Raw genomic sequence first — 19,343 nt, forward strand, 5'->3', positions numbered from 1 at the left:
AAATATATTGCAATATGGTATTACTGTGGAAATGTAGCAAATGTTGTAGTTGTGTCGAGGAATGAATGAATGAACAATGACTGAAAGATGTAGTCATTGACTGAATTCTGTGCCAAAGCAATGGAAAATAATCCACAGTTTGTCTCACAAAGACTGCTGTTGTGCTCACTGTGTGAAGAGTTTTGAAAAAGTGAGCTAAATATTGAGAATCTGGTCCTAGCGATGGTAAAAAAAAATGTAAACTGGGATACATGCAAACATATATAATAATATAATATGTGTCAAACACTCAAATCAGAAAGCACCACAAGAAAAGCTACTGTAGAGTCATAAATTTAAGATTTATTGTAACAAAACCAGGAACTGTATGTGTGGTTGGTTTGAGCATAATTTCTTACAGATAAATTGGATTGCATTACAGGACTTGACACAGTCATGCTGGTGTAAAGAGGCGGATGAGTGTGTGTGTGTGTGTATGGCTCATTGATCAGCAAGTGACGACATCACTGGGCAGAATGCACAGTTCATTTACAACTGGTGCGTGTGTGTGTATATGTTTCTGATACATATACATCTATTGGCATGTATGCATAAAGGGTCATCTTGTTCTAGACACACAGTTCCCTTAAAAAGCATTGGTATACAATATTTTTCTTATTTACAATCATTGGAAAGAGAAAAAGAAACAAAACAAAACAAAAAAAATCACCATTTCTCGCAGAGAAGATTAGTAAAAAGTGACGAAGTCACCATAAAAGAGTAAGCAACTCCTAGGAGTTAGTCTTTCAAATTTCCACTAAATTTCTAGTTTTTATACAGGCCTGAAGCCTTGATTTACTGAAAAGATACAGTATTACTTTAAGTGCCCTATCTACAACAGTTAAGCGTGGTATTACTAGAGTGTACCATACAACACAATTTAATGTCAACGCAATCTTCTGTTTTTAAATCAACTCAAAGTCTGTTGTAGCTTCTCTCACATATGGTAACTAATAAACAAAATCAAAATATCCAGAGACTTGATGTTGGTAATGACAAGTTAACATCGCAATAATAGTGTTGAATTATATAGGTATCGGTTTAAGGTAAATAAAAGTTAAAACAGTCAGTAATCAGTAGTGAACTGCTCTTAAAACTCTAGTGAAATGGGTGAGGCACGGTAGAGCGCAATCACTCTTGTGTTCTCTTAAAGGGATTGGTTGAGATCTTTGTGGACTTCGGGGGAAGTTGCGTCATAATACGTTGCCTATTTGGCCCAGTTTCGTGACCTTTCAGAGCCGTTGTAGGTAGATGACTCACAGCTTCATATTGGCTGACTGCTTTAAAGCAGAAAATACTCCACTTGAGTACTGAGTGAACATTCAGTCATCATCCACTCAGCCTCATGTCGTTCTAACTGATTTACTCAAAAGTGGCGGCATTGGTGCAAGAAATGCTGTCAGAGTACGTCAGTATTGGGCAAAAGACCAAGAACTGCGTAATAAAGCCAACGACATGAAGGTGAGTAGATGATGGCAGAATCCAATGACTCCTTCAGAGCGGTGTGTCGTAGTAGTCCGCAGGTCGCTCACTCTTGGCCGGCCTCTGTTGGTCCTGCTGATGTTGTTTCATGATCTCCTTCACCTCCTCCTCCAGCTCCGGAGGTATGATGAACTGGTCGTCGGGGTCGGGTTGAGCGGGAGCCGTGAAATAACCCCCAGTTTTCTTGGAAGGAGCCTCGGCCACCTCAATCAAGTTGTGGCTCTGCTCCTGCGGCGCCACAGAGCCATTCCCCCTCCGCTTCCCCAAGGTCTTGCTCCAAGAATCAAAGTTCCCAATCTTGTCCGTCTCCAGCACAGGCTCCGGAAGCTTCTCTGGGGTTTCCGGTGTGCAAGGTGGAGGTGGCGGAGGCAACAAACAGTGGACGTCAGCCTCCACTTCCACTCTACTCCCATTGGAGAAGACGCCAGCAATGGGCTCCTCGTCCTCGCTGTCCAGGCCGTTGTCCGAGAGTGCGCTGGAAAAGGTGGCGCTGGAAAGTTGCCTCTGGAAGGAGCCGCTGGCATTGGGCGCTAGGTGGAGCGAGCAGCAGGGCAGGCGCGGGTTCAGCTGTGGCGCGTGGCTCTGCGGATGGAGGTGGATGTGCGAGTCCGGCAGGAGGAGAGGCGGCTCGTCCGAGGACGCGGTGGATCCCACTTCGGAGCTCATCTCGGAAGCGCTGACCTCGGAGCTGATCTCGCTGCAGGAGGACGGGGGCACGCCCACAGAGGAGGCCGGGTACAGGCCCGGCCCGGGGCTCGGCGGAGGCAGTGGAGGCACGTGGATGCTTTCTGACGCCGAGCAGCAGCAGCAACAGCAGTCCTCAGCCACGCTGAGCTGCACCACCACAGCGCTCAGGCTGTCCGTGCAGCCGTACGACTGCGCCAGAGTGCACAGCTTCTTAGCAGCCGCCAAAGCGTCGGGGACCTTCCGAACGGCCTCCACCGCCTCGCTGGGGTCCATGACGTCGAAGAGACCTCTGCTGCCCAGGATGAAGAACTCGTCTCTGGGGGTCAGCGGGAGCGTGTTGACGTACGGCCGAGGCAAGACTGCCGGGTAGAGGAATGAATAGCCCATGATGCGGGTGGAGTCTGTTACGCCGTTCACTTTGTTGTCCTGTTTAAGAAGAGGAATTCGCCGTAGTGGCGCACTTTGGTGAGTGAACATAGCTCTTTGTTAATTGTTATAGTAAAACGATGTTCAAAGACTGTGTTTGTGTGAGTTAAAGGAATGGTTCACCCCAACATTCAGCCTCAAAGCTGTATTGCATTTACTTTCTTCCGTTTGATGAATCGTTTAGCTGTTTTACCCAGTCAATGGGATTCAGCAGTTTCAAGCCCCAAGCAGCATATACGGTAACAGTTTACACTAAGGTTCATTAGTTAACATTAGTTAATGTATTAACTAACATGAACTAACAATGTACATTTGTTACAGGATTTATTAATATTTGTTGATGTTAGTTAAACTAAAAGCTAAAAATAGAGCTGTTCATTGTTTGTTAATGTTATTTCACAGTCCATTAACTAATGCTAACAAATGCAACCTTTGATTTTAAAAACGTATTAGTAAATGCTGAAAATAATTTTAACTAAGATTAATAAAGAGTTTTCAGAGTTGTGTGGATTTCTTTTACCTTATTCATTATGTCCCTTTGGAGCTTGAAACTGCTGGACTATTACTGTACATACAAAAACAGCTGAAAGATTTTTCAAATATCTTCTTTTGTGTTTCACAAGAAGGAAAAAAATGACACGAGTAAGAGCATGATGAATGATAACAGAAATGTAGTTACTTGGTGAACTATCCATTTAACTTCTATAAAATCAACAGATAAGCAGAATCCACCTTAGAGTCAACATGAAATGGCATTTCACTTCCTTAATGTGACTTTCTTCAATGAGAAAAGACAGGCTTTTAGTTTCTCACAGTGAATTGGTGTGCTGATGTAAAATGGGCATTTCATATCAGAATGGAGCAGAGCTGAATGTGAGCAGCAAGATACCCCTATCTTAACGCTATTTTCAAATCTATCCTTATTTAACCAGCATTCAATTTCCGCAGTAACTATTGGTGAGATTTTACAAAGGCAACAGCCTCAAACTAGGGGTGTGCGATATTGACAAAAATGATATCTCAATACTTATATTTAGTAAGACACTATAGTGCTGTTACCAATCAAATGAAATCAGTATCAACAAAATCCATTTTTGCACTGTAGAAGTGGCACAGAAGCTGTATGTAAAGCAGCATTTATTTACACTGCAATGCTAATGCTATGAGATTCATTTATTAAATGAAACTAAATCACCAGTAGGTGGCAGCAAGTCATGTCTTAACTTAGTGAGTCGTAGTAACATTCAAACGATTCGTTCAAAACGGCCGATTTATTCACGAATCAAGCAAGTGTCGCATGTCGCCCCAAGGTGCATGATATACAGTAGTCAACATTTGAAGTGGATCAAAAAAGTTGATCAAAGTTGTCCTAAGACAAGAACGAGTATTGTTCAAAATTCATGTAAAACTTTGATGAAAGGTTTTGATCCACTTCAAATGTTGATTACTGTATATTTTAAATAGTATATGTGTTTTTCAATGCTTAGTGTGTAGTATGCCAAAAGTACCCGGATGGTCTTCAATTTCCGGTAGATTTTCAAAGCGTGGATCTCTGCACACTCAGCTAATATTGGCCACAACCCATTGCGCTTTAAAGGAGGATTTGGTTCAGAACTACAAAAATTAATAAAAAGAACTACAGGTATGGTGGATGTGCGTGAGACCAGCGGTTAAGTAGAGACGCCCTGAAAGGGTTTTGATTTATTTGATATGTTTGTCATATGTGTTATATTTCAACTGCAACAACATTGTGAACTTGTATTAAGACACAAATAGCACAATCGCAAGACGTTTGTAGATGCATTTGACAATTAATTATTAAATGCATAATTTTGCAAAAAAACATGAGCAGAGTTCTCAGAAGAACCACAACTTGCAGATCAGTAGGATGAATTGTGTGAGAAGTATAAATGTATTTAAATAAAATGTGCATATGAGGATGTTAACTGTGACAGGATGATTGACAGGGCGATTTGCGGTGACAGAACGCACATAACTCTGCGACGTGAGGGAAATTTTATGACGTGGTAGTTTGTCCCAAAGCTTGCCTACTCTTCTGCAACACACTCCACAGCATATACTTTTTCTTCACAAAAAGAGTACATACATACATACTTAGCATAGTATGCGTAGGCAAACTGGGATGCAGCATCTGTCTTTATGAATGGATTGTTGTAACATTCGTTCAAAAACTCTGATTCATTCAGGAATAAAACACGAGTGTGTTGATCAGAGACACAAAGAGTTCTGTTGTGTGTTCGGACTATTTTCTATGCCAAAATATAGCAATAAAAGTAACTAAAATTAATATTAACTTTTTTCTTTATTGAACTGTTGTATAAAATCAATACCAAATTTGCAATCGTGCTGATATTTGGGAAAAACAGCATGCTTGTTTGTATGATACTGCTTAACTATATCATATATAAATCTAATAGGACTCGTTATGGCGTGTTTTTTTTTTTTTTTTTTGCAAAATGACATACTCGATAATGTCAGCTTCCACATCATTAAACAACAATTACATTAAATTAACATTACCATATTATTGTAAAAGATACGCACACCTCAACCTCAAACAATGACTAAAGAACTAATCGACTGCAGACTCTTAGTACATTTTTGATGCAAAGAGACATTTTTTTTTCTCTGGAAAAACGTGCACAGATGAATAGAATAGTTCACAATAAGATCGGGAACAGTGAAACAAACTTTCATTTCATGTTGACTTTAATGCCAGAGGGAAGCGTTCCTCATACCTCAGTGATGATGGCTTTATGCTGTCGCACGCGGTCGTACTCCTCCTTGATGCTGATGTTGTGCTGCAGTGACAGCGGGAGCGCCTTGCCGTCGCGACACAGCACGGCCTGACACTTTCCCACGTTGGCGGAGGTCAGGGTGAAGCAGCCAGCGGGGTCTGTGGGGTCGTGACGGATGTGACAGAGCACTGCCGAACCGCCCAGCTTCTGCCCTGCAGTGCCTAACTTACTATTAAATGGAGAGGGAAAAGGACAGACATGTTTAGTATTAATCAAAAGCTCTCCATACTGATTGTCACCACTTAGTCCTGGGTGGTATACCGGTTCATACCAAATACAGATGTTTATTTTGTTATGATATGAATTTTCAATATACCACAATACCGGTGTATGTCGCTTTAACAACGTTGGGAACCCGGCGTGAGTGTTTGAGAGGGTCTTTTCACTGTTCACCGGTGATGCACAGCTGTATGTGTTACTAAGCGTGACGGTGAAGATGGATAGGTTAAACTATAGTTGATAGTTGTCAAATTATATTACAGTTATTCCCATACTTTGGTTCACAATATCAACACAGCCTTTTTTGGAAAATCGATTTGTGGTTGGCACTGACATCGTTGAATAAACATGAGCACTGCACGTTTGAAAGTCAAAACGCAGTGCGGGTGTTTTTATATGAATGTATCTTTTGAAGGAAACTGACTGTCTTTAGAAAAGTTTTGATATTATTTCAATTGAATCTTTCAGTATCTTCCCTGATAAAGCAGCGTTTATGAGCGCTGCTGCTTTGTGTACAGCCGTTATCGGGGAAACTGCTTTGTGTACAGCCGTTACCGGGGAAACTGCTTTGTGTACAGCCGTTACCGGGAAACCGCTATTTCTGCCACTCCTACAGAGCCTCCTGCTGGATCTCTTTGTAAACAGCCTTGCAAACCTGTATTAATGCTAGTGTGGAATTTTTCTACAATATTCACTCATGACAGTAAAATAGGGCATTCTAAGTCAATCTACTGCAGTATTTCCTCTCTCAATCAGTAGAAAATGTGGTTTTAACCCAGTCGAGCTTGAAAAAACAATAATACCGTCATATACCGTGAAACCGTATAATTTTGAAAAATACTGTGATATGGATTTTTGGTCATACCGCCCAGCACTACCATGACTTAGTACGCATGCATTTACCGCTGCATGACCAGGAAGGTGTTGGTCATGTAGTCTTCCTCGCTCTTGGTCCTGTGCAGTTCTTCTGCCAGTATGTCGTTCATGGTGCACTGGAGTAAATACGGCACCTCCACGTTCCTGTCGCCGTCGAACACCCCGTACAGAGCTTCTCTACTGCCGCAGAAGCTGTTCACAGACAGCGCAGCCACACACAGTCTGTTCAACGCAAACAGCACACGTCAGACACTCAGAAACCATTCACACAGAGGATCTCTGAAGTCTGTTATCCAGTGGTCACTCACTTGTTTTTGACGCCTGATGCTTCAGTGTAGCCATGACTCCAGACAGCTGGCCCTCCTGCGCTCTCATTGGCTGAAAACGACGAGGGAGGGGGATCGATTCGGAAACAGCGGATGTTACTGCAAGTAGAAAGATGTGGAAGTGGTCATGTTTTATCAAATATGAATTCTTACAGTAGGCCGAAAGCAGACGTCAAGTCACTTTTATTTCTATACAATACAGATGGTTGCAAAACAGCTTCACAGTAATGAACACAAAAATAACCATACACTTGTTTGTTCACAGTTTGAACGTTCTTGTTTCCATTTGTTTCATTTCAAGATCTGAGGGGAATTATCCATTGTTGCTTTCACAGCTACAAAGCAGGGAGCACTAAATGATATTCAAAGTCAAATTATAAAAATATCAAAGCTTTTAACATTAAATAAAGCACATAAACAGTACCTGAAATTATCATTGCCACACTTTGTGTTTGTTCCAGCCGCGACGTCGCAGAAAAATAGAAAACATTTCTAAAATAGAATCGTCAGAATAATGACTCTGATTAATATGTAAATGATACCTTTTATTGCATGTCGCGGCGCGTGTAGTTAGGACACGGTGTAATGATATCTCCAAAGGGTAGCATGTACAGAGTGAACAGCAACGGTCCTTGTACTGAGCCTTGTGGTACACCATACTTAAATTGTGACCGTTAAGACATCTCTTCATTTACTGCTACAAACTGATAATGGTCAAATAAGTATGATTTAAACCATTCTAATGCAATTCCAACTAATGCCAACATAATTTTCAAGTCTATTTAAAGGAGTTTTTTGGTCGATAGTTTCAAATGCAGAACTAAGATCGAGTAACACTAATAGAGAGATGATCGGATGATAAGAGCAAATCATTTGTGTCTCTGATCAGAGCTGTCTCAGTACTATGATACGGTCTAGCCTAAATCCTGACTGAAAATTCTCGCAGATATCATTTCTTTCTAAAAAGGAACACAGTTGTGAGGATACTGACTTTTCTAGTATCTTTGACAGAAAAGGTAGATTCAAGATCGGCCTGTAATTGACTAATTCTTCAGGATAAAGTTGAATTTTTTTAATAAGAGGTTTAATAACAGCCAGCTTAAGTTATTGATACGTATCCTTATGACAATGATGAATTAATAATATTAAGAAGAGGATCTATGACTTCTAGAAGCATCTCTTTCAATAGCTTAGTCCGTATAGGGTCTAACATATATGTTGTTGATTTAGATGATTTCACTTGTTTAGACAATTCTTCCTCTCCTATAGACCTTATGTAGCCACGCCCCTTTTCAGCGCTGCGCTCGTTGTCTTTTGTCTGCCAGTCTGTATTTTCACAGCGATCCTGCGTGTTTATAAATGAACGGCTCGTTTTAAAATCTTCCCTGTTTACTGACAATTATTAAGACATCTGCTTTAAACATTACAATCCTCACAATAAGTTTCGTTAACTTTACATTAAGTAAATCCAATTCAAAAGCTAATTACTCCTGGACAGCAATGCCATAGAAATATACAGACCGGCCGCAAAAACAGAAGTTCAAAGACAATATTCTAAAGATGGCGGCGCCCTTGTTTCTCTGGCGCATAAGGTCTATAGCGACGAATGAATGGAATTTGCTGTAATTGGACACATCTGAGCTTCAAGAATTTGTTTGAGATCAATTAGATGAAATAGTTGCACATATCAATATTTGCTGAGAAACCCCCCAAATGAAGACATTCAAAGGGATTATTATTCAGACAAAAACATTGGACAGATATTTTAAAAAGTGGCTTTGCATGCTATAACAAGCCTTTTCTGACGTTTCTGACACGTTTCTAGAATTGTAGTATTTTTTTTATTTTTTTTTACATTATTCTTTTTGTACATCATCTTTTGCAATTAATCTCACTAAACTATTGTATTAATTTCTACATCACTCAATTTAGGAGAAAAAAAATCTGTTTCATAGTTGCTGAGTATGTACACCTGGGAAAATTCTCCTTTATGGCATTGACAGAAGTGGAAGAACATGCACGTGTCCCCTTACTTGAGCTGCTCCAGGGTCTTGTGGTCCAGATTCAAGCGCAGGTTTCCTGTTAGATCCAGCTCCTGAAGTTTGGGAGGTAGACTCTCCGGTAAGGTGATCTCACTCAGCTCATTACAGCTCAGATCCACACACTACATACACAACACAAGCGCAAATATATGAATGCCATACAAGCTGTGTAGTGCACAGTAGGATGTTTGATTAATCGTCTAATAGTGGTTATTCGATCTAACTGCAGTGATTTGAGAACAATTTCAATCACATTTTGCCAAAGTTTATAAAAAAAACAAAAAACATTGTAAAGTACATAAAATATAGTCAAGGATCACCCTTCATACAAAATGAAGGATTAATGGGATTAATCAGACTGCATTATTAATGTATTAGGCTTACACAAGCTATGTTTCCATCCAAAGTTGCGAAATTTAACTTGTGCGCAAAATTGGAATATTGCTTAAATGTTTGCGAATAAAGGTTCCCATCCAGAGAGTTGAAGAGAAGAAAACCGTCAGTTCCTGATAAACTGGCGCTAAATATCACTAAGTAAAGTAGGAGAAGCCAATGTATATAATAAATTAAATGCGTCTCAGAGCGCCCAGACGAACCGCAATAAAGTGTTATCTTGCTTTGGGAGGCAGATTTTGCTGTTTGGGAACACAGTCATGTAAGAGAGTTCAGGGAGTAAGAGAGTCAGACAAAAATTAGTAAATTAAAGCTAGTTTTGTCAACTGAAATGTAGTAATGTGAAGAACACTGAAAACAACCACAGCGTGAGTGTTCTGACCTTCATCTCCATGAGCTGCATGACCTCGGGGAAGACCTCGATGCAGTTGGAGTGAGCCACCAGCGTGTGCATGCGCCTGCAGTTCAGGATAGTGGTGGGCACTGCCTTCAGCCTGTTCCCACTCAGGTCCACCTCCTCCAGCTCCTCCAGCTTGGCCATTTTACTGCACAGCAGACAATATTGATTTGCTGAATATACTGAATCTAATATACTGTATATATATAAACACATATTCTATCAATCAGACTGAATTTAATTTGGATGAGCTTAATGTGTGTGTCAGTAACATTTGGTATGCGTCACTTCTAGTAATTTGCCGATTAAGAGGTCAATTGTAATTGAGGATTTTTTAAAATGAGCAATCAAATTTAATAGAGCAGATATTGTATGTAGTTACACCTGTTATTTTAATCCATCTAATTTCAACCACTTCTGTCCTGATTTCTTCGAGGGGAGGTTCTATGTGTGGGTGAATGTATACTTTTTTCAGATCATTTGATCTAATGGACAAAATCAGCTTGGACAATTTACATATTAAAAACACATGGAGAGCAGCAGCTTTCGTTTCTGCTCTGACAGCCGCAAGACCAGCCGGAATGATGAGAGAACTTTGTGCTTGGTATGCTCTTCATCATCAAACCGAACTTGGATCTCCATCCAAAGTTTAAACCCGTCTGTCCTATAATGCACTTCCCATAATATTTAAACATTAGGCCAGCTGGCGTAGAGAAGACGGTCATTTGTGGCTGTTTGAACACATGAGGGATTACTCTATGAAAGCAATCCGGGCGAATGAGTTTTCGACTACCTCTGGATCAAAAGTGGACAAGCTCAAAACGTTTTAGACCCCGTTTATTCCTGTATTTAGCGTTGTTCACTTGTGATCCGATCGACCAAAACGCATCTTCATAATACCAGGTGTAAACAGGGCCAGAGATGTGACCTTAGGCTATCAACAGTATTTTTAAGTGTGTGTGTATAGTAGGTTTAGTCTAGGAATAACTTCGTCACAGTTTTTGGACACCTCCCTTTGGGGAAGTCTTCAATTATTTATTATTCAATTATGATTATATAAATACATGTTTGAGAGTGTCACCTGGCTGGGAAGGTCTGCAGGTGATTGTAGGCCATGTGCAGGACCCTCAGGTGTGTGTGTCCCGTCAGCTGAGGCACACACTTGTCCGTCAGGTGGTTGTTGGTCAGATAAAGCTCCTGTAAGATACTGCTGCTCTCTTCTGACAGACTGGATGCTGGGAGATTCTCCAGCTTGTTGGCTGACGCATTCAGACACCGTAAACTGAAGACAAATCACGTTATTGACAGTGAGTTACTGACAGTCTCACTCGAATGCAATGCTTCAAACGCTAACATTCAAGTTCTGAGACACAAAAGCCCCTAGTAATGGCGTTTTCAAAGTTGTCAGCGCTGGAGTTTTTTTTTTACTGCTTTAAGGGGGGGCGTTTACACGACACCGCTTTCAACAAAAACCAGAAAACGATACGCATTTTGGCTGTTCATTTGCAACGACCAACTTTTGAAAACAGGTTTGTGTAAATTTTTGAAAACGATATCGTTATCGCCTCTATAACGGTAAACTACAAAAACGCGAATTTGTGAAACCGTGACATCATGTGCATGTGTTCAGTCTACAGTATAGGCATGCACGAGTACTTGACAACCAAACCAACATTGGCGGACTACAGGGCTGTGTTTGTGCTACTTCTAGATACTGAATTTATTAACACTTCTTCATCAAGGTGTAGATTTACTGCACCACTTCTACGACCAGCGGAGACATATTATTTACATGCGTAGAAACATTTACATACGTAGCTTCTTTACAAAGTGACATCGCCAACTAGGCCTGGCAGCCTAATACAGCGTTTTTAGATTAGTTTTTGAGGATCCGCTGTGAACGGGCATCATTTTGACAATGTTGTCGCCTGTATGCGAAACATTTAAAGTACAAAGGAAAGAAAATGTGTACACTTTCAGTACATCATTGTCATGTCAAGATGCCCTTAGTTTGCCGTGCACACGGGACCAAACTATATCCTCCCATTCATATAAGATTATAAAAAAAAGATTAAAATTCATAAACTACTGTTCAAAAGTTTGGTATATGTTTAAGTTTTTTTAATGTTTTCTTTTTTTTTTTTTAGAAATGAATGCTTTTATTCAGCAAGGATCCTTTAAATTGACCAAAACCGACAGTAAATACATTTATAACGTTACAAAAGATTTCTATTGCAAACAAATGTTGTTCTATTCAACTTTTTGTTCATTAAGGAATCCTGAAAAATATGTATCACCATTTACACAAAAATATTAAGCAGCTGGTTTTCAACATTGATAATAATAATCAGAAATGTTTCTTGAGCATCACATCAGTATTAAAATGATTTCTGAAGGATCATGTGACACTAAAGACTGGAGTAATGATGCTGAAAATTCATTTTAAAATATATTCAAATGTATAAATTGTAATAATATATCGCAACATTACTGTATTTACTGCATTTCTGATCAAATAAACGCAGCCTTAGTGACCAGAAGAGACTTTTTTAAAGTAGTTTAACTGATTTAGGACAGGTTCCTGTATGCAGCGAGTGACATTAACATAATGCTAGTCTAATAACGTGAGCTGGTTTGCTGATCTCAAATGTTCGGCTGGTCTTCTGGTTTTAGAGGTGTCTTGGAGACCTTTTAGCTGGTCAGGACAGCTTAAACCAGCGAAGACCAGCAAACGAGCTGAGGCTGGATGAATCCTTTATTTTTTTAGCAGGCCACATACAAAAATCGAGTAAAATAATCTATGTTTAACTAGATCACCCCTGTTTTGGATATTTTCAGCACTGAATGGACTGTAAATATTTTTTTTACAATCAACGTTGCACAAGGAACTTGTCTCACTGCCTTCTGGGATTGTTTTCAGGAGCATGTTTATAATGTGGCGGCTCACTAGTGTTTGGAAGAGAGCACTGATGTGCTGTTGCTCTTCAGTGTGTTTGTGTTTCACCTCTCTGATTTCAGGAAGAGATTACAGGGAAGCTCGATGAGATGATTGTGCTGCACATCCATCACCTCCACGACGGGACGCTCCACTCGCTCCGGCAAACGCTTCAGCTGATTATGACCGGCCAAGATCTTCCTCAAACTGCCACTGCACAGCAACCTGATGATGGAGATTACAGGGAGGTCAGTGAGGCAGTGCAGCTTACATCAAACACACAAACATGTTGTGTTTTCATGTTTTATGGGGACCTTCCATAGGCATAATGATTTTAATGCTGTACAAACTGAATATTCTATCCCCTAATAAAAAATAAAAAACAAGACAATAAAACAAGAATCAACATTGGCTTGGCTTTTCGGAACTGAGGGATTTGTTGTAAAAACGATGCAGAGATGACATTTTTATTACTCGACAGATAAGTAAGGTATTTCATTGAACAGATAAATTGCCATATGTAGCTCTCTAACAGAGTTTATTCGGGAAGTAGGAAGGAAGGAAGTACCGTGTCTATTAATGGGTAAAGCTACTGTAACGTTTTTTGCTAGTCAGTTTGAGATCCGTTCCATCTAAACTAATTATATCTCAAGCCTAGTAGTGAATGCAGAAGCGAAACAAAAACAATTTCTTCAGCAAAATGCATGCCATTTTGTTTCTTAACTGCTAGAGTGCCAAAAGTTCTTCTGTGAACCTTCAATTGTTTATTTTCAATAATAGGGCCCTAAATAAATGTATTATCAAAAACGGTGATAATCAAATAAATATATACATTTTATTTTTTGTGCTGCACAACAGACATTTATAGTTGGAAGCAAGAAGCGGACAAACTGGCTAAACCGACCGTCTGCTAGCTGTCTCGCGTCACTGAGGTCAGATAAATCCCATCACATAGAGACTCTTTACCTAGATATCATCATATAGAGACTGTGTCTGTTCCCCGAATTTGGACATACAAACAACTCCTAAACCCATTTAAGGGGTGAAAATTAAATTGATGTTAAAAAAATAAAAAATAGATTTAATACAAATTAACAAATGATAAAGCTAAGTTTGCTGAATATCCCTTTCTACAAAAGCAATTTTCTTAAATGATATGATTACAGACTATAACGTAGATGTGCTGTGTTTGACAGAAACCTGTCTAAAACCAAACGATTACATTACTTTAAAGAGTCCACCCCCCAAGATTACGGTTATAAACATGAACCTCGTCTGAAAGGCAAAGGTGGAGGTGTTGCTTTAATTTATAGTAATATTTTCAGAATTACTAAGAAGTCTAGTTTCAAATATAATTTTTTTGAAGTGTTGGTGCTTAATGTAACACTATCTTGTGCAAATGACAAATAACATTTGAGATTTGTGCTGACTACTGTATACAGGCCACCAGGGCACCATACAGACTTTATCAAAGAATTTGCTGATTTTCTATCAGAGTTAGTACTGGCTGCAGATAAAGTTGATAATTGATAATTGTTGGTGATTTTAATATACATGTAGATAACGAAAAAGCTGCATTGGGATTGGCATTTAAAGACATTCTAAACTCTATTAGAGTTAAACTCGAATATTGCGTAGGCATCACGTGTCAGGACCCACTCATTGTTGTAATCATACTTCATATCTAATATTGTCACATGGAATCGATGTTGATGGAGTTGAAATTCTGCAGCAGAGCGATGACATCTCAGATCATTATCTTGTCTCATGTAAAATTCATTTAGCCAAGGCTGCAAAACAAACTCCCCGTTACAAATATGTTAGACCTATCACTTATACCACTAAAGATTGCTTTATAAATAATCTTCCTGATAAGTTTCTACTCTTTGGCATACCAGATAGCTTAGAAGAACTCCAGGTTGCTCCTTTGTGCTTAAAAAATAGTTTGACGCCGTGGTACAACGAGCATTTTCAGGCCCTAAAGAGAGCAGCCTGGAAAATGGAGCGTAGCTTAAAGAAAACAAAACTAGAGGTATTTCGCATTTTGTGGAAGGAAAATGTGATTGTGTACAGAAAGGCCTTAAATACTGCTAGATCTGCTTACTTTTCAACTCTCTTAGAAGAGAACAAACACAACCCTAGGTTTTATTTGATACAGTGGCTAGATTAACGGGAAATAAAGCTTCAACTTCCGACATTTCCTAACAGCACAGCAGTAATAACTTTACAAATTTCTTTTCTTCCAAGATTGATAATATTAGAGAGAAAATTATAACCATGCAACCAATACTACTACAGTATCACATCAGGCAGTGCATTGTAGTCTCCCAGAGGAAAAATTCCATTCATTCGTTGCTAAACGAGAGGGTGAATTGTCTAAACTTGTTAAATCATCAAAATCAACAAAATGTATGTTAGACCCTATACTGACTAAGCTACTGAAATAAATACTTCCAGAAGTTATAGATCCGCTTCTTAATGTTATCAATTTATATTATTCAAATCAGTTAAATGATTGTTAGGCTGCATAAATTAGGTCAACCGGAACCAGGAACACTTCCTATAAAACCCAATGTACTTGTTACATTGTAAGAAAAATGGCATCCACATTAATATTAGTCTGTCTGTCTCGTCCTTATCCCGAGGTTACCGTAGTCAGCTGGATCCGGTCCATATCCTGATCAGATGGTGGACCTGCACCAAGACACGACCAAAACGCAGCCCTTAATGTCAGCAGAGACCGTGTCTACTAGACAATCCTCTGTGAAGGCATGGTCGCCACGACAGTCATCGGCACAGATCCTCAGCAAAGACCACAAGAACCAGACAGGTCCTCCACACAGACCCTATGGCCAGCTTTGGCTCCATACCGGCGTGATGATTCGATCTTCAAGCAAAAGGAACTGGATGAATATTTGAATACTTCCTGTTACGTGGGAGTGTTCTGACCTGTGTTTTGTTGCAGTTACCTGGTAGCTCACCTGCAATCAGCCGGTTAATTGGTATCACCTGATGGGGGCCATTTTAAATCCAGGACACATGCTCATTCTCTCTCTCTATCTGGTCTTGCAGCCAGCACTGCAGTAGCAGTGTTATCTCTACAGCCCCTTTTTTCTTTTATAAATCAATAAACTTTATTTTTGATTGGCAGACTTCAGTCTTTGTGTCCTTTATGTTGCTTCCCTAGAGCCAGGTTTGTAACACTACTGATCCCTATCTGAATTCTGACTTGTGATCCTGCCTGAATCATAATCACACCGTGTTTGTTCGTTGGCCAGAGGAGAACTGCCCCCCGACTGAGCCTGGTTTCTCCCAAGGTTTTTTCCTCCATTCTGTCACTGATGGAGTTTGGGTTCCGTGCCACTGTTTCCTCTGGCTTGCTTAGTTGGGGACACTTAATATTCAACGATATTATTGATCTGACTGCACTGACACGGCTGTATGAGAACTGAACTGAACGATGACATCATTGTTTCCAGAATTGCTTTATAGATGAAATGAACTGATTTAATAATTTATAATCTTGACAACGTAACTGAATCAACACTGAACTAACTTCAGCTGAACAATAACGAAAATGAGACATGTACTTCATAGACAGACTTCATTTTCCAATAGCAGCCTTTTTGAGCTTTAATATTCTCATTGCGTATTACACAGTAAACTGAATGTTTATGACTGGATTCCACAATTCTCAGCATTAGGGCTGGACCGGTTCCTGAACGATACTTTTTTCAACAAGATTACATTACATATTACCTTAAAAAATGTTGATCTTATTTTTTCAGTTTTTTTCCACACTCAATGACTCATAAAGGCCACTGGGAGGCGCAATATATAACTCACGCACAAGTGCACCCATAAAGCTTGCCGCAAAGCACTGGCAAAAGTACCATAATGTTTATGAATGTGTCAGGAAAAAATAGCAAGGAGACATTTTAACTGTTTTTTAATAATCTAGTGTTTTCTGAGTCAGTGTTGGTGGCAAAGATGATGACGATTGTGACTCGTCATCATCCACAGTGTAGTAAATGCACACGCTTGCGCCTATAGAGAGAAATGCACCTTTCATTTGGATTAAATAATCGGAGAGTATTTGTTTTCGAATTGGTTCGTTTAAAATAGACATTTCAAGCTGTCTTTAGGCCTATTTCTCATGTCTGTGAGGCAAGTATCCTATACGCTGAGTTTCGGTTCATTTGTGACGCGCTCCAGTTCTTCTTGCAGTCGAAGACGGAGCAACTTTTTGCTCGTAAGTTTATTCTGTGCGCTGTTAAGTGCTTCATCAGATTTGTCATGTTGCCGGTCTTGGCAGCAATTATCTTGTCGCAAAAATTTTGCGCTGTTGGCATCGAGCCTGGTGAAATATAGCCACACTTTTGATCTTATCTACTTCTTTTACATCTATGGGGTTTGGGACGCTTACCCACTACAGCCTCACGTGTGAGCCACGTCTCTGTGGGCAACCGCGTAAACTAGTGTTTTTCCATGATGCCTCGCCACTCATTGGCTCACTGACGTTGACGAGATTAAGCCCTTAGTCATCGAAATTTGGTATCAAACAACAAGACGTTTTTTGATACTCTATGGTATCGAGGCAATTGGGTTGGTGCCTAAAAAATATAGAACACAATACCCTGTCCTACCCAGCATTTTCTGCTTTGCAGAAATCATAGGGCCCTACATTTTGATTAAAATTATGCCGACTCTGAATGGCATTATTCTTTCCTTTCCCAGTTGTTAAATTTTCATTAACTATTGGCATCAATGTTAGTGTTTGCAAAATGTAAATCTGTTGCTATGGCAATGACTATGTAAATCATCAGGAGTCCATGAGTGACTGAAATGTGGCTGAACACAAAAACCACTGCAGTTTCACTCAGACACTCACCACGGAGGAAGTTCAGCGATGTTGTTGTGACTGACGTCTAGAACCTCCAGTTTCCTGCTGTCACTCAACCAATCGGGCAGAGACGTCATACAGTTCCTATAAGAGAGCGAACACAACAGCTGATGACACACGCAAAGGAAACTTCACGTCACGATGTGGCTTTGACCACAGTGATCAGATAGTAACAAGAATAGAAATGAGAGAGATCAAACCCACCTGGAGATGTCCACGTACGTGAGGTTAGAGGCCACAGGACTCACGTCTAACTCTTGCAGCTCTGTGGAACAGATGTCGTAAGGCATCAAGCGAGCGAATGGATGTTGTGTGTTAAAGGGATGGTTCACACAAAAATGAAAATTAACCCATGATTTACTCACCCTGAAGTCATCCTAGCCTACAGGTAGGTGTATATAAAATTCTTCTTTCAGACGAATACAATCTGAGTTATATAAAAAAAAATGTCCTGGCTCTTCCGAGCTTTATAATGGCAGTGAATTGCTGTTTCTGTTTTGAGGTCCATAAAAGTGCATCCATCCATGATAAAAGTGCATCTATCTAATAATAAAAGTGTATCTATCTAATAATAAAAGTGCATCTATCTAATAATAAAAGTGCATCTATCCATCATAAAAGTGCATCTATCCATGATAAAAATGCATCTATCCATGATAAAAGTACATCTATCTACGACAAAGTGCATCTATTCATAATAAAAGTGCATCTATCCATGATAAAAGTGCATCTATCCATAATAAAAGTGCATCTATCCATGATAAAAGTTCATCTGTCCATGATAAAAGTACATCTGTCCATTATAAAAGTGCTCCACACAGCTCTGGGGGGTTAATAAGGGCATTCTGAAGCGAAGCGATGTGTTTGTGTAAGAAAAATATTAATATTTTACACGTTACAAAGTAAAATTCTAGCTTCTGGTCAAACGCAGTCTATTTACACCTAAAGTGACACTAACTCAACTTGTGACGTCAGAAGTAGCGTAATGCGTAATGGCATAGTGTAAATATCAGTAGTGCGTCGCATTACTCGAATAAGATGCGCTTAGACTTAAGTAGAATACGTATGTTCATTTGGCCGGAAGCTAGTTATTTTACTTTATAAAGATTTAAATGTGGATATTTTTCTCATCGTTCATGAGTTCGTTCATGATGGACGCACGGATGAACTTTTATGCACCTAAAAACAGAAACAGCAATTCACTCCCATTATAAAGCTTGGAAGAGACAGGACATTTTTTAATATAACTCTGATTGTATTCGTCTGAAAGAAGAATGTCATATACACCCAGGATGACTTCAGGGTGAGTAAATCATGGGCTAATTTTCATTTTTGGGTGAACCATCCTTTTAATGTGAGGTAAAATGGTGTGTGCGCTACCGTTGTTGGAGGCGTAGAGAGCCTTGAGCGCGGAGCCACGCAGACGCAGGCGAGCGAGGCGGTTCCTCTGACAATGCAGGACCTCCAGCCGCGGGAACACGGACACGTCCAGCTCAGACAGACGGTTATCGCGCACGTCCAGCTGCGTCACGTGGCGCAGAAACTCCGGCTCGTCCGGCACCACTCTGGAGATCTGGTTCAGACTGAGGAGACGGAAAAATTCAAATATGCAATCATGATCAACATGATTAAAATTGAGCTGACATATATGTAGGGTACACAATCTACTATATGCTTTCTGTCGTCTGATTGATAGTTCATACTGTTTTAGCATTTAAAAGGCATTTTAGAATAACTGTTAAATTGTCCACTTTTAGCTTGTGGTTCACGTGTCTTTTTGCTGTAAAACCTTTAGTGAT

The 19,343-nt window shown here is 39.8% G+C and overlaps 1 protein-coding gene across 1 annotated transcript in view; it reads right to left on the reverse strand.

Annotated features, from left to right (window-relative positions):
* Nucleotides 1–322: 322 nt before the first annotated feature.
* The window catches only part of phlpp1 (PH domain and leucine rich repeat protein phosphatase 1), a 55,210-nt gene continuing 36,189 nt past the window's right edge, over nucleotides 323–19,343 (reverse strand). The window contains exons 7-17 of the mRNA XM_077242062.1: nucleotides 18,925–19,127; nucleotides 17,749–17,809; nucleotides 17,533–17,628; nucleotides 12,711–12,866; nucleotides 10,788–10,988; nucleotides 9,692–9,854; nucleotides 8,908–9,038; nucleotides 6,857–6,973; nucleotides 6,576–6,770; nucleotides 5,394–5,622; nucleotides 323–2,634 (exon numbers count right to left, since the gene is read on the reverse strand). Of these exons, the coding sequence (XP_077098177.1) occupies nucleotides 1,534–2,634; nucleotides 5,394–5,622; nucleotides 6,576–6,770; nucleotides 6,857–6,973; nucleotides 8,908–9,038; nucleotides 9,692–9,854; nucleotides 10,788–10,988; nucleotides 12,711–12,866; nucleotides 17,533–17,628; nucleotides 17,749–17,809; nucleotides 18,925–19,127 (2,653 nt within the window). The 3' untranslated portion in view covers nucleotides 323–1,533. The remainder of the gene's footprint in view (nucleotides 2,635–5,393; nucleotides 5,623–6,575; nucleotides 6,771–6,856; nucleotides 6,974–8,907; nucleotides 9,039–9,691; nucleotides 9,855–10,787; nucleotides 10,989–12,710; nucleotides 12,867–17,532; nucleotides 17,629–17,748; nucleotides 17,810–18,924; nucleotides 19,128–19,343) is intronic.

The sequence above is a fragment of the Siphateles boraxobius genome, unplaced genomic scaffold (genome assembly GCF_051911475.1).
Source record: "Siphateles boraxobius isolate OS27281-9 unplaced genomic scaffold, OSU_SipBor_1 1, whole genome shotgun sequence".
In the NCBI taxonomy this organism is placed as follows: domain Eukaryota; kingdom Metazoa; phylum Chordata; class Actinopteri; order Cypriniformes; family Leuciscidae; genus Siphateles; species Siphateles boraxobius.